The 16,133-nt window shown below is 52.4% G+C and overlaps 1 protein-coding gene across 1 annotated transcript; it reads left to right on the forward strand.

The window, feature by feature from the left end:
• Nucleotides 1-6,869: 6,869 nt before the first annotated feature.
• UCRPA7_1726 (hypothetical protein) lies at nucleotides 6,870-7,816 on the forward strand (the record flags this gene model as incomplete). Its single annotated transcript, XM_007914305.1, has 2 exons — nucleotides 6,870-7,440; nucleotides 7,578-7,816. 2 exons carry the CDS (start codon nucleotides 6,870-6,872, stop codon nucleotides 7,814-7,816), a joined length of 810 nt encoding a protein of 269 aa, XP_007912496.1.
• Between the last annotated feature and the right edge of the window lie 8,317 nt (nucleotides 7,817-16,133).

The following is a 16,133-nucleotide window of genomic DNA, read 5'->3' on the forward strand; positions in this document are numbered from 1 at the left end:
CTTGGGAGCTATAGCAGCAGCCCTGGTTGCCAGTGTGTAATGCTTTGTTATTGTGAGATTTTCTGAGCTTTTTGTCCCATTGCAATACAGCTGGTGATTTCGGAACCTCTGGGATGTCCTGATTTGATGGCAAGCAAAAGGGCTTGATGAGAAGATGCTGTCGGAAGCTGTCGCGACTTTGGGTGTCGCTGACGTCGTTGCTGGGCAATTGCGGCGGTTAAGTGACAAGTGTAATTTCCCCCAGACTCGGCCAGTGAGCTTATCTGCTATTGCACGGTCCAGGTCCTTCCATTTCTGGGCCCACCCACCACAGTCTCCCTCACCTTAGACCTAGGTTCAGTGCACTCTACCGCTCTGTCGGATTCCTTTATCTCTTTGCGGCTCTGTACCACTTTGCATTGCTCATAGTTTTTGTGTATATTATGACAATATTCCTTTTGGTGAAGACACTTTTTTTTCTTGTGTTGTGGTGGACCTGATGGGGATAGTAATAGACTACCCTTCACCGCATTCAAGACATTTTGAAGAGTCTCTACAATTAAAATCCAGTAACTTTGGTACAATAATAGGATCTATCAGGAGCCACCATGGCACTGAGTATAGTTGTCCTTCGTACATTTGGATGGTATGTGCACTATCCAGGAAGGTTCTCAAACATTCAATTTACGACTCGGAAATCCATTTGTTGCGACAGATACGTATGGAATACACTTCATACCCGCCCTATGGCTTCCCATAAGTTTCGAGTCTAGGTTGCTGCTATGGTATAGTTCTATGGCGCGACTGATGACATGCAGATGAAATCAAAGAGGATGGCAAGCTGTAACAGAGGAGTTTGCCTCATCGTTCTATTTCGAGGGTCTCTGCAACACCGTGCTCGAAGGTAGAGGCAGCCTGTAGATCAGAGCCATATCGATAAAAGCTATAGATTTTCACAGATTGTGTTCGTAGGCGAGTGTGGCTCAGAGCCGGGGAATCTGCTTCCGCAGTCGATCATTATGTTCGAGAATCAAGGAACAGGAATCTCGTGTGCTGGAGTAAGAAGATTCTACCGATCATGTGTTTTGTACAGTACGTTTGGCTCGCCCCTTGGTATTTCCGTGTTGGAGAGAGCCGAATACGTGGGTCCGGACTGATCGATAGTGGGGTTGATATGGCATGTCGCTAAAAATGGCTCAGCCACACTCGCCACACTTTACCGTCGCTCGGACCCCTGCAAGTGCCGCGTGTGGCTGCCAACGTGGAGTTTCGTATCGGCATGCAAGATGTGGCTATCAGCCTCCCAGATGTGAAACATGCGCAAGGAAAACATGGCCACCTGAAAAGGCAGTTAGCAGTCAATATCGTCATCGCCTCGGCTCTTTGGTGTCTTCCCAGCTATTCTGAGAAACCCTATTCTCGCCTCCTGCACCTACCGGAAGATCAAGAAGTACTGTGGAAACTAAATTATTTTGAGCATGGTGTCTTTTCAGGTGCTGGACAAAAATTGAGCAAGCCATATCCTGGTACTTGCTCGAAAGCAGGAACCACCAAAAAGCCCCACCACTTCGGCTTGCAGAAACAAGCGGACCCAGACGGTGGAAAGGGGAAGGTCTGCTCTTTGACGGCTTCATGCCTTGCATGCATCTTTAACGAATCTTTCAGCTTCTCATGGGGTCGCCATCTAGACAACATGCCAATGCAACTGTACCTGGCATGCAACGAATCTTGGGTTTCTTCGCAGCCTATCCTTCGTGGACCTTCCAAACCTCCTGCAGTAGTAGAGTAATAGAAGGGCCCTTAAGCGGATTTGGTCAGTGAATGAGAGCACGAAACTCGCCAAGTAAGGGTCGTTTACACCTGCGCCACTTGACGATCCCCTCGCCTCAAGAATTCTCGCCCCATCTCTTCCCCACATCACTAGCCGTGGCCGGCGATACTGATCCCGTCCTGTCTCATGAACACACAATCGCAATACAATCGAAAAGACGACTCGTGTCAAGAACGTGTCTGCCGGGCGACTCCACTTCCTCTCGATGTATCTGTGTAGCAATACATGTTAAAGTATGGGACCTTCGATATCTGTGATCCTATGGGCTCACTGAAAGGAAATATGAGGTACGGGGCTTGTGAAGATTAATGATTCGCATCTGGGTCATACTCGGCGACAGCTCTTGCGCCTAAGTTCCATGTTCTTGGAGAAACTAACCCTCTTTGCCAGTTCCCATCCGGAGAAAAACCCTAGCATGAGATCACCGAGGCACCTCGAGGGCTATGACTCGTCATCCACTGACTGCACTAATGTCCATCTAAGGGAGAAAGATAAATGCATGACACTATAGGCCCATGAGAGAGACTTACCCCGTGTAATCTTGGAGTCAATAACGATCATGATAAAAGGCTAGCCTGCGCTGAAGGTGAGGCCAGGGAATGCTCGGTTCGGTGGACCTCGGGGACGCTGTGCTTCGGAATGGCGTAGTCTACCATCAGCGAGGCTTTGTGAATGGTCCCTTGGTCACCAATCGCCAGCCTGCGGCATATCTGGAGGAGGTCCGTAAAACCTGTTCCCCTGGACATTTCAGATAATGTCACAATGCAGTACTGTGTCCCGGAGACCACGGGACCCAGTAAGCAGATGCGCAAACAGAGCGAGGATGGCTCCTCTGAGACAAGACCGACTCTATTGACGCAATGTCGCGACGCGGCTTGGGGTCTGCATCTCTGGCCGGAGGTTGAATTGTCCCATTTCTGCGCGCATCTCCGTCGCCATGCCATGTGATTCGAGATGCAGAGAACAGGGAGAGTCAAGTGACAGACAGTCACGCGGCCATCGAAGCCAACACCAATTGGTGCGTCGGCTGTGGTCGCTTGTTAGTGCGGCCAGAGGCGGGAATGAGCAAGCACTGCGTCTAGTGTACGTACCGACTCATGGGTTTTGTGTGAGGGAGCCAGAGGCTAGGGAGCAAGCCTAGGGAGCGGCAAGATCCAGGTACTTCGGGTACTTCCTTCCTTCCAGCCCGTGGCCCGCGCCTACCAAGAATGGCAACCCAGGCGGGCGCCTTTCATGGTAGGTTAGTGTAGAACCGATTCCTGCCGAGACCGCCGCTTTTTCTTCCTATACCAAAAGTTCCTCACTTCTGATGCCCCGGAACCCGGACGCTTCAGCTGCCCTTCTAAAAGAGCCCATCCAAGCAGTCAGCATGCCATCATTTCCAGGGTTTCATCTCTCAAGAGCCGATTCCCAGACAAGTCAAATGGACGGCAACCGTACCGACGAAGTACTCTACATCACGGCGATATCGCCCCGCCAGACATGACTCACTGTGATGCTGCTGCCCTCCTGCCGTGCGGAATTCGAGGTCCGCGATAGGAGACTTCTCGGTGGATATTCTCTGACGCGTTTGCCGTGCCTCGATTCAAGTTGTTTGCGCAGGCTCGCCTCGCCTCATTGTCACCTTCATCATGATGTCGATCAACCTCGAGGAGAACATCCTTAATTGACCAGGCCAGATTGCCATGCTGTTTCTCCCACAGGATTGGTTGAGGCGCTGATCCAAGCCATATTACAGGTCTGAGCTGAGCAGCCTCGATAACGGCAGCTTCAGCAACCGGCTTGCCTGGAACGGTAGGGACCACCCTAAACAGGAAGTGAACTGGGCTCTCAGAAGCCGAGAGGTGAAATCCTTTGGACTCCCTGGGCCTGCATATACACCGTTGTTATAAGCACCAGATACTATTACGGCTCCACAACTAGGGTCGAAATGTCCCCATCATCCATTCCTCGCTTCTGCTCCTTTTCCTTCGTATGCCATCTCTCATCATGTATCTTTTGCAGTGGTGGGAGTCTAGCCTCTCTGGCGCCACCCATTTATCCTTTCCAAGTGGTTTTGGATTTTCTGGCCAATCAGAAATCCGCTCTCGGCCTTTTTCAAATATCTAGGCCTTTTTGGTCTTCAGCTGACTAGCCAATGAAGTCTTAGAAGTGAGGTTTTTCTCAACCACACCTGTTCTCACCGTCCGCCGCTAGCATGGGTCTTCATCCTTGAACGAGGCCATCTACAGGCTATCATTGCTCCCCAACCTCTTCTGTCCTTGCTCTCACTAAGACTCCTTGGCTCCCGAATCAGTAGCAAGACTGTCACAGTCCTGCCCACGTTTTTTCCAGAAAGACCTGGCGTTGCATATATTCCATACCAAAGCGACTTGATCGCTGACTTCCTAGGTCCAACGCCGCGAGGTCCTGGCATGATGTCTTACCCCGGACATTGCTCGTTCAGGAACATCAGGGGGACTAGCAGGCCCTGGGAGCATGCAGGAGAGCCCTTTGGGTTCCCGTCGCGGGCCAATGCTTTGCCGTTGAGAAGCTCGGTGTCATCTAGACTGCTACATGCGCCGCAAAGTGATCCTACATGGACAGGAAACCCATTGAGCCAACTGCGCCTGGCGGAATGGCAGCGCAACCATTGAGATACCAGAAGTCGTCTCCAGGCGCGCTTGACTCTTGTTTCAAGTCGATCTTGGAAAGGGGAGATTGCCGTCGTCTCCGGACTCCTGGCCATACTTGCACTTAGACCCATGACTATTACTTCTAGTCAGGGACATCTGTCTGCAACTTTATCGCGCCATGCATGATCTTGCTCCACTGCGAGGGTGAGTACTATACATTGGGATCAACTCAGTCTCACGGGTTGTGTATCTGCATCATCTGTCTGGATGTTTCAGCTTCTTCGCTACCTGTTGTCACTGGTAGTTGACATTGCGGGCTAATTTCCATATATAATTGACGGCTTGGGGCAATCTCGTGATAGCGAGTTGGCGCTGGGGGTGGTTTGCTGCCGTCTTGCATCAACATGAACTACGAGAGACCGCCCACTCTCACCTGCATAAGCGCAAGCTTCAGTCTGCTCAGGCAGGTTTCCGTGAGGGCCGTCTGTATGGCTTCTTCGTCTTGGGTCCGGGTTGCATCTGCGACCTGCATGAATGGCTCTGTTGATGGCCCCATATGAGCGAGTAAAGAAACGCAGGCTGTCTCGTCCAATCGGGACCTTTCATGTGGAAGCATGGACTGCACCCTTACATCGTAGAGGCTGCTTCAACGCAGTATGAGAAAAAGACTTTTCTGGCCGCTGGCATACAGGCCGTCAAGAATATGACGACGTCTTTAATGCGAAGGAGGGCTAATATATGCAACATCATATCTCACAAAGCAGCCGCGTTACATGCCTGCGCAACGGTCAGCAATCAATCAGTAAATCGACGGTTGTCTCGATGCAAGGCAATAAATCTCGGCATGCTGGACAGTGCCGCCGGCCCTATATCTGCTCGCGTAGAGGGTGTCGTCGTCTCATGCATGGTTGGAGCTTTGGGCGAAAACCGGAGCGGAGTCGCCTGCGTGCTGGGGCTGGCCTCGAACCTAATCAACCGAGGGGGTTGACGATTCGGGTTAACTAGAGCCTGGTCCACAACAATTTACTTACTTGCCTACTTACGGGAAGCAAAGTGCAGTGATGTTAGGGAGTCAGGAAGTCTGTGCCCCGCCTAACAGATACCGTAACAGGTTCACTGGCGCGTGGCACTGCGCTTTCAACAAGACGCCTCCTTCAGCAATTGATTGTATACTTGGTAGCTGTCATTTCATCATTGCGCAAAGCACTCGTCCTGTCAAGGCGCGCAACGATGCCCCCGATGACAGGCAGGCTTGATGATCCACCCTGCCCATGGCACCTGGGCGAGACATGGATTCCAAGTCGAGAGTGTTAATTCCCGGATCCAGGGTGGATGGGCCAACCCTCGGAAAGTCGTACCGGTACATTGCGCAGCCGGTGGCGTTGGGCTGGCCACCATGCAGCTTTCAGCTGCGGTCGCTGGTTTCTGGGGTCTCCCATTTGCTTGATTTCCCTTCGGGGTTTTGTCATTCAGCATATGCAGCTCTACACAGCCCACCATGTACAGGACCAGCGTACTGCTACATGCCTTGCTCGCCGCCCCAGCGCACCGCAGCGCAGAGCAGCGACGCTGTCTGTCCGTCGCCTTCATGTGCCGAAGCGTGACCGGCGCAGGGAATAGAACGAGGTGCAGCATCGGTCGGTACGAAACAAATTGTACCTACCCTGCCCTGCCTTGGCAATTGGAACGGGCTTGGAGGGGGAGAGAATGCAAGTCCCCTCCATCCATCCATCCCATCCACCCATCCAGCGCTCTGCCCTGTCTATCCGTCTGCACGCGCGCCGCTTGGTCTTTCATGTTGCCTGCTGATCTGAGCCGACGACCTAATGCAGGCGTCGCTCCACCAGCAGGGGAAAAAACGAAGCAAGGTATCCAAGGTATCCTCCGACCAGCAGGACTGAAGGGGGACGCAGCGGCCTGGCGCAACAAAAAATAGCAGCCATGACGGGCACCGCGAGCTACTGATGGCGACATGGTGTAATGTACATGCCTCTCTCCCTCCCTGTAGCCGACTGTCCCTTCGGTCTGGTCTGGTCTGCCATCCATCATCCATGCGTGCCCTGTCCATGCTCCTCCTCCACCGTCAACCGCTCTCCCCAATCCCCATCTGGCCCTACAGTGGCCGTAGACGGGGCGGTGGTCTGCCATTAGTATAACACCCCCACCACCCTCGCACCATCATTACGAGTTTCTCACCCTCCCCTCCTCTTCTTCACGACTACTCGTCTACCGTTTCTCTTCTTCTTATTTGTGGTTACTGGTGTGCAAGCTAGTTCCCTTGTCTTGGGACCGCCAGTGCTGCTCACCTTGTTCCTTCTTATTATTCGTTTCCCATCTCACCTCTAGTTTGCCCAGCGCTCCACCGCCTTTCACCCGGTGTTCCCTGTCTCTGCGCCTTTTTCTTTTACCAGTCTGGTCTACCTGTAAAGAGATAATCTATCCAAATGCCTCCTCAACTACTCCCAGCCTCCGCGGCGGCTTTCGCACCCAGAGCATCTTCTGTCAACGTTGTCCTGGGTTCAAAGGTTGAGCCATGGTTGACTCAGACTCTCAAGCGGATCAACCGGATCAAGCGACCTCTCAACAGCGTACCGCAACACCAAAGATGTCTGACCGAGACTCTGTCTTCGACAAATGCTATTTGGACCCTGGCGTCCCTGATGGTGGCCAAAGCTCCAGACTCGGAACTGAGGAAGGACTCCAACCCCTTGGTAGAAGCTCTCTTCAACTACCAGCTCATCCACGTTGAGGCCTATATCGTCCATGTGGATATGGTTCTAAGAAACGAGGTCGCCTACAAGCTTACTCCGGACACCATTGAGTCACTTATTGAGTATCACAAAGACATTCACTGTGTCAATGCAAAAGCAAGCACCTACGACTGGTCAGAGAAGGAGCAGCAATGCAAGAAGCTTCACGAGGACTTCATCCAGGCGATCAACAAGTTCGTGTACCGGACCCATGTTTCCGCCCTGGAGGGCCTTGAGGAAGATGGAGCAGGCGAATTGCTCTGCGGTAAGAGCGACGAGGTCAAGAGCAACATCATGGGACTTCTGAAGCCGCTACTACCACCACCACCCAGAGTTGTGGATGTGATCCGACAGCCACCCTTGTTGCCCAGCTCCCCGGCGAACTTGAACATCTGGTCTCAGGCGACGACCACTTCAAGTATACCAGCCCCTGTGGATGCTTGGAGAGTGTTGCCATCAAGTCCAAGCGTAACATCCACCTCGGCGGATTCAAGTGCCACCATCTGGGCCAATATGGCGATGGGCGAGGTCCATCTCCCTTCTCCTCCAACGCCGTCTTACAGCCAGCCGTACTCTTCCGCAGGGATTTTCTACAACTCACCCGTCGTGACAGCGCCTATTCCGCACCTGCCACTACCTAGTATGCTTGCACCTCAATGCGGTGTTAGTGTTGGCTATGGTGGCTTCGGTTGGGATCGATACCAGGAGTACGCGACAACCATGTGACAACCACCAGTCACTGGAGACAGCTACCCAGTGGCTACGTCCTCCTAGATATTTTCCTCCCTTCCGTCATAGGCACAGCCTGGTTTCGTGAGAAAAAAAAAATACCCTCTATCCGGCATAAGAGCGACATAGAGCCATCACCACTTCTACAAAGGCATCACGGCGTTTAGCATGAACAAGGAGCGACTCAAACCACATCCGCACATCCTTTTCCGCAACATTAATTCTGGATTTCCTATGTCTAGCGAGCGCGTTCTTGATTTTTGGTCCTTTGCGTTTCTGATGCTCAATACCACCACAGCCGCTAGCTCGGTCATAAGCTTTTCTTTTCTCCCTCATCATGGCTGGGTCCGGGGCGGGTATTTGAGATGCATTTACAGCAGGGCCGGACTTCAAATACAGGTGGCTTTGTTTTTTCTTTCCTTTTCGTTTTAAATCAAGAGAAATATGCAGCAATGCACCACCGCCTGGCAAGACTGGGACAGAGAACCAATTCGGATTCATTTCCAATTTTTTCTTTCTTGTTTCTCCTCTTCGGACACGGCATACAGAGGCTTTCTTAGACGATACCCCATACGCGACTGGTTGGATATACCACAAACGCACTCGCTTCAAGTTTCATTTTCTTCCCTTCAGCCTTGGAATTCTATTTTTGTCTTACGGATGATTTACGGCCTTTTACGACGGAATATACCCTAATGAGCATTGACGACCAAGCCTAACGAAAAAGCATTTCCTCGACTTGAAGTCGGGCGAACTTCTTCTTTGACAAAATGGACGATCAAGCCATGTTTGGATATTCGGTTTAGAAGTACTCTTGGACTGGATTCTTGAGGGTCTTCTGGAAAGGTTGGGACCAACACAAACACGAAATCATCTCGTGGCCGAGACGAGCGTATCCGGAATACGGCAGTCGAAGCAGACACTGGTTGTCGACAAATACCAAGGCTTCTGCACCACAACACACATATGATCTGGCCGAGCAGCGGGGATCCTGTGGATGTAGATCGGGGGCTTGAGGCGAGTTGGGCGCTATCAAAGAAGCAACAGGCTGAGCATCGGAGATATCTGCTGGGCAGGGAAATGATGTAGGCGCTCTAATAGCTGTGTCAGCCGACGACCAGCTCCCCCATCCTCAGCACTTCGGCCCTCCGACAATGGGCCTCGCTTCTAGAAGGATGCCGAGTCCCCCCCCCCCTTCACACGCATTACACGACATCGTATTCTCTGCTAGTTCAGGAACAAAATCGTTGGACGGCTGTGGAGGGGCGCCTTGGGGTTTTAGGAGAAGATACGAGGTACCATTACGGTTGGCCGCGTGCTGAACGAACGGCTGGATGGAGAGCAGAATGGAAGCGGCGAATGTAGGTCATCTCACTGCATGTCCCCATCCTCCCCCCCGGAGCCCTGGGTCGAGTGTCTAAGTCCTCCCCACCGGGTGCGAGAAGGGCGCAGCCACGCACAGGAAGAGAGGAGACACTGCAGCGCAAGTGATCCTCTCTCCTGCTGCAACAATGTGGCATGAGATGCTGGTTTCCAGCTGCAGTACCCGGGCGGTCTGCGCTGAGTAGTAGTGGCGGGTCCTCGCCAATAGTGTCCCTGGCTCATTTTGTCTTTGCCGTTACATTAGTAGTTAATTTGAGAACAAATAACAAAATTAACCATGTTCGCACTATCCTCACTGCAATCTCGCCGAAGTTTTGCGACTCTTGCTGCTCGTGACACGAGAATGTACGTACCTGCCTTGAGCAACTACCGGACACAAGCTCTAGGTTGTGAGAGTTGGGTATGTATCACCGTACCCCAGCCGCCCGTACGAGGCCAGTCTTACACACCGCACATAATTTCGGTCCCGACCTTCCAGAAGCCTTCGATCAGTGACCTCTCTTCACATGCCTGCATTGTAGAGATGAGAATCACTTTCGGCGACACTTTACCCGTCCCGGCCAATTAATGTGGCTTACGTGAAACCTACTGACACCATCCCGACACCACACCGTGATTGATTCTACCATGATTACGATTACCTTGCTGGCCGGGCAGGGCAGGAGAGACCCGACCGGGGCGATGTCAGTGGCACAGTGAAACATTTTGGCTACCATTGCGTCTGCATGATTGCTACCTAATGACCACCACCACGGCCAACCTCTCTGAACAGACAGACCGGCAGACCAACAGCAGAGACAGACAGACAGACACAGACACAGACAGCAGGGAATCTATGACGGCGGCACCGCAAATTAGACCGAAAGAGGGTATCGCCGGCATTCTGCGCTGCGCCAAAAGAGGTCAGAGAGCGAGTGCGACCAGCCCCTGGGCCTTCTAGAAGCCCCGCGTAATACTTCTGTGGAACGAGCGACCCCGGACTTCCCTAGCTGAACAGCGCAAAAGGTGGCCTGGGATCCCATCCCTTTCCCCTCGGTCGCCCGCCCGGCAGTCGCTGGCAGTGGAGCGTTAGGGTATCCTGGCACGCCTGGCTCGGAGGGGGACCTGATCTGAGCGGCCCAGCGAAGATCAGCGGTTCGCATCTTAGCCACTCAGCTGCGCGTGTCTGGATGTCGATCTTCTTGTACCCCTTCTCTTTCTCCTTTCTTTTCTTCTGGTGGCCCGCGGGCGCCTGTACTAGACCACTGTACCGGTAGACGACGGCGACAGTACCATGAAGTGAGACCGAGGTGCGAGCGGTACCGATCCGTAGGAGGCGCAACTGCAATCAATGCGGTTCTCATTGAAGGTTACAAGGAGGGTGGTACGCAATCGCTGGCGAGTATCTACGGCGCGTACGCTTCCGAACATCGCAGGTCGTTCGCCTGCCACATCCCTATACACCATTAATTGAGCTCTCATATACCGGGAAGCAATAACGTTATATCCAACCGTGTGGGAAACAAACGGCGAGCATCCCGCTTCCACGACTCGTGAGGGGGTGGCTTTCTTGGGGAAAAGCACTCTTCTGTATAACTCTGTCTGTACTGCATGATAGAAGGGTTGCACAGGGGGAAAGGCGGGCTGAGCCACCCTCTCTGATCCAGTTGGGCGGCACCATCTGTCCTTCCCTGAAACCACCCCTATCAAAGGCGAAAAAATGCAGGTATGAGGGAGCCTATTGGCGCCGGTACGAAAATGCGCCTTGAAAGCTAAGACGACGGCAGGCGCCGGGTCAGCACTCTGATCTTTGCGACGGGTGTCAGGTACTTCTGTAATTAATCTTTGACCTTTCTGTGCTAATCTCCTTGATTAGCTCCTTGACAGAATATGCACCTACGGTATGCTAATCTGAAGTCCAGAGGCGCGGAGCTGGCGGGCTAGGCAGTCATCTTCTGATGAAGTTGGTGATGTATTACGTCTGGAAGGCTGCTCTTCTCAGCGTGCGGCGTCGAAATGCGAATTCGAGATGCCACTAACTTCCATTCCCCTTTTCACGTTATCCAGCGACATGGATGCCTGTGGATCCTGTCATCTTGGGGCTTTCACAATCCCAGTTGGCTGGTAGGTTGGTTCGGGTAGGCTTACTGGTGCAACTGAGGCTTGCAGATGGTGCTGATAGCAGCATGTTTGGAGCCGCCGGATAGGCCGCTCTCCGCAATGCTGTCATCTTCGCTTTATCCCTCTGGATGCAGTCATCTTCATCGTCCCCTTCCTCATCCTCTGTGCCTGCCCCGCTGTCAATCTACATCTCTAGCAGAAGTCCGCATCCGCATAGTGAAGAGGAATACCGCGCCTCATAAGCACATCCGCACTGCACCCCAACGCCATCGGTTACACAATACCGCTCACAGCTCTGTCTGGTGCACTCGCGCTGTACACGGCGGATTTTGCATTACATCTACATAAGGCTCGGACCCTGGCCGCTCTATCACGACCAGCATATGATTCCACACTTGATGATGATGGTGGTGGTGATGCTGGCGCTGGTGCCTTTACGTATTGCCTGAGGCAAGACGGCCGCGCCATTTCGCAGAAGGGCAATCCGCAGGGCATCCTGCAGCCTTACCATTCTTTGCTTTTCTGATTATTGCCGGTCAGTGAGGCGCGGAGCGTTGAGCTCTGCAGATTGGGCCACATGCGAGACGTGCATATCAAAAGGGGGCGGGCGCGGCGCGCGGCGTGGCCCTAAAAAGTCCCGAAAGCGAGTGCTTTCACATCTCTACTCCAGGCAGAAGCCATCATCAGTCATTCTACCAGCAGAATGCGGCTCACCAGACAGATATCTGGGAAAACTCCGGCATCGCTATTTGTGAAGTCGCTTGGCGCAAGGCTTCAGTGCATCGAGATTCATGGATTCCATCATGATGGGAGTTCTCGAGGCTGCGCTATAAGCGCCCCTGCAAGGCGGGTTTTACTGGCGAGTTGCGTTTGTTCCATGCCTGTCCAGTCTTTGCCCACTTGGTGAGTCAGGTTGACTGACTGACTGACAACGCTCTGCTGAGATCATGGCAGCCTGGAATAGGCTCATATCTTAGCGGATTACGGGAGCAGCCTCAAGGTGGGAAATGGTCGTGGATCGTCGCCGACGTGCCGTAGGTGCCCGCGTCCTTTGAGAAAATCTTCAATAAGGGTCGCAGAAACGGTCTCTCGCGTGGCCCGATGACCTCGACCCAACAGCATTCAGCGATATCTTGGAGCCAAGGATTTTGACAACATCTGGCGTTTATTCCCGGAATCGTCGCTCTCGTACAACCCTGTTGAACATGGACCTTTCAGCCTCTTTACGAGAAACTTCTCATCCTATCCAACAACATGGACAATGTCCCGACCCCGGAAACCCCTTAAACCACTTTGGAGTTGGTTTAGGGCTGTGCACCCGTGGCAGCCGAGAGACTTGAATACTATGTCTCACGGCATCGGTATAATGTAATCTCTGACGACTAGCACCGGCGGCGGCTGGACTAGCGACATTGTCTCTATACTTCGTTGACATCAACTCGCTTCGCTGATGATATCTGCAGGTTTCCGGGCGGAGCTCACTTTGTACAGTACATCGGCGCAGGCTTCTGTTATCTCATGCAGCACCACCGATAGTGGAACTGAACCACGTGCGGTACGCGACCGGGGATCACAACAGTAGGTTCAGATATGGCGGTGTACGAGGTCCTCTGTGCGAGGGCTGGCATGGCCGTTTCGTCCTGCTCCGAGGTCTCACGGGTTTGCAACGCACAGGATCTTCTGCCGTGGTCTGCAGATTGGAGAAACACAGCGTCGCTCGTGCGGATTATTGCCTGCGCTTTGCCATTCTCGAGTCCAACGAGAAACGATTCTGTCGCGCGGCGATTTAGGCTTCCACGGCGCGTACCATATGGCGGCCGCTTGCAGTAGTGAGGTCATGGCCATCGTTGCTTGGTGCAGTTGAAGCCTGAAATGTGTAGTTTGTTTAGAGCATTCCGCACAGAAGCTTGCATGAAGCCGGGGTAGCAGTCACACAGCATAGGATGAGACTGGCATTGTGACCATCTGGCGGCGCTTACCGCTGACAAAGACCCACAGCGGTGAATTCTTAAGTCTGGTGTTGCACTTGTTACATGCTCAAGTCTTATAAATTTCTATCTAAGCTGGGTGGAGCCCAGTCATTGACAAGAGAATACCGTGGAGGCGCGAATTTTGCCCAACTCGATGGAGCATGGCTAGCCGCTCTCCCATGTCTTGATCACCTCCAAGTCTGGCAAGGGCTTCGGCGCACTGGATGATCGTGGTGCATAGCGCAAACGTTGCTGGCTTTGACGTCCAGCCTAGTGGACCGTCATCCCTCGCTGCGAGTGCAGCGAGCTGGTCCAATCCCTGCCGCGTCCATGACCTCAGAGACTCGAGTGATGCTTCTCCGTCTGCGAAGGATAGGCTTTTGAAGAGGCATGTCCATCGTTCTATCTCTCTGACTTCGTCTATGTACAGATTTTGCTCTTCGATAACGAAGAGTGAATCGTTGAACTGGAGAGTCTGCTCGAATTGCTCTTCTGGTGACGGCCAAGGGTCCTTGCTGTTGCTTAAGTCAGCTGCAATAGTGGAGTCGCCTATCATCCTTCTCGTAATGTAGTATCTAAACTCCTCGAGATGTCCAAAGTGTGTCCCTAGCCAAGTCAAGAGGTGTTGAGCTGCATCTACCGGGACAAGAGCCTGGTTGAGAATAGAAGCTGATGCCAAAGAGCCTATCTCCCTGATCTCCTCGTCGTCATCATTCAGAGTATCGTACAAGGCAAGTAGGAAAGGGAGGTATGATGATTGAGTGCACTGCTTTCTGAGTACGCTTGCGAACGATTTGATAGCGGAGGCGGCTGCGAATCTCATATCGAAGGTCTGTATCACATTATCAATTTATCATAGCTCAACCAAGACTCAAGCAAGAATAGACAATAATCAATCAAGAATTTGACTCACATTGTCATCGTTTCCGGCATCAGCCATAGCTTTGCCCCATTCTCGTAGTTGCCAATCAACTTGCCCACCTCGCAACGCTCGAACGGCCATCACTGGGCCAGAAATCCTGATAACAGCGTGTGAGAGGTCTGGGTTGATATCTCCCATGCTCAAAACTTTGTCGAGGTTGATGAGGTCACTTTCCGTCGGTAGGTGGTCAAGCCTTCCGGTGCCCAGCAGATCTTCTAGGATATCAGTGAGATTATTGAGAGAAATTGCTCGTGGTTCTGCAACAATTGTGCTGCTGCAGACCTCGAGGTATAGCTTGCTGAGTTCTGGTACTTGCTTCCCCTGCCAAATTTGTGGAATTGCCCGGAGCATATCGCAGGCTGTGTTCGTATCTTTGGCCAGAGCCGCAATAATAGCGTCCTTGAGGTTTGTCGTGTCTGACGCTTGTAATTCGAGCTGCACTGTTCGAATTGCTAGTCGAGTGTCCAAGAGTGCCGCGGAATGCCCTCTTGCGAGATAAGAATCCTGGTCATCGAAATCGAAATACTCTCTCGACATCGGCGAGAGACTCCATGCCAGACTCACAATCTCCGCATAAGACGCCCGAAGCTCTGGAGCCTTAAAGCCAGTCTCCTTTCGATGTCTTTCAAGAACGGGTGCTAGGCCTTGAATGTCATCTATTTTCTAATTTAGTATGGTTGAACATGATTTCATGGTTCGGTGGCTTGCCTTGTAATCGATCCGGCGTAACTTCTGAGACTCTTTCCAGGCAGGACTTAATGGTAAGCAGGGTCCCGTGAAGTCTGTTTGTAGACCCAAAAGCATCACAGAGTAGCTGGTCGACCAACGGCACCCACTCTTTATGTAGCAAGAAAGAACAAAGAGTTCGAGCTGCAATCTCCCTGACGTGCCATAGATGACTGCCCAAATACTCGGCGATGAGACCATACAGCTCATCACGATGGGCATCCGGCGGTCCGGCGCGTCGAATAATGTCTAAGGCAGGGAAGACAGATTCTGCAGCTGATATCTGAACTCCAGCCTCCATTGCAGCCCGCCCTGACTGTAGAAGATTGATGAGAACACCTGACAGGGTCGAGTACTTGACGTACGAGACACGGAGAGTCTTTCCATCCCAGCCAGCATCCATGGAAGATTTGTTCTCATTTGTGCCGAAAAGGCAGTCGATAAGACTTCGCAGGAGAAGTAACCCGCAGTTTCGTATAGCCCATACTTCTGACTTCAATGACGTGGTGGCTAATTGCAGGCACTCCGACAGATATATCTCAGCCCTCTTGCTAAGGAGTGAACTCTTGAATACGTCTTTGATGCAGTTGAGCGCATGCACCTGGGGCAAATTCGAGCCGTCTGTCTCGGACATTCGTGCTGGTTTGCTGGCTATTTCTTGAAGTTGTCGAATGACTTCCCCGAACGACGGCTTCTCGGCGTTGGCAGCCAATATGCCGCACATTAAAGCAGGTATGCCGGCCGACCGGCGGGTGGTGGAGACCTGTTCATGGATGCAAGAGAGCGCCCCCTTATACCAGGTCTCAAGCAACGTAATTTCGGTGGAATTGCTTTGACTCGGTTCGCGAGACACCTTCTCCAATTGACAACATGTCGTGAAGGTAAGAGACACCATGCTGAAGGCGCCACGATGCCGCAGACTGGATAATTGCTCGAAAGTCAAGTTCCCGACGTCCTCGAAAACTTGGCGAGTAGGGACTAATACTCCCTTGTCACGACTTAGTCGAAGGGTGTTGACAATGGTCCGCATGAGATTGCTAGACTCATAGATCGCTCGAAAGCTATAGCTCAAAAGATCCTTGGTATCAAGACCTTCGACTTCTTCCATCTCTTGAGGAAGATGACCTT

This window comes from Phaeoacremonium minimum, assembly GCF_000392275.1.
Source record: "Phaeoacremonium minimum UCRPA7 unplaced genomic scaffold PA7_03_scaffold_129, whole genome shotgun sequence".
NCBI lineage: Eukaryota > Fungi > Ascomycota > Sordariomycetes > Togniniales > Togniniaceae > Phaeoacremonium > Phaeoacremonium minimum.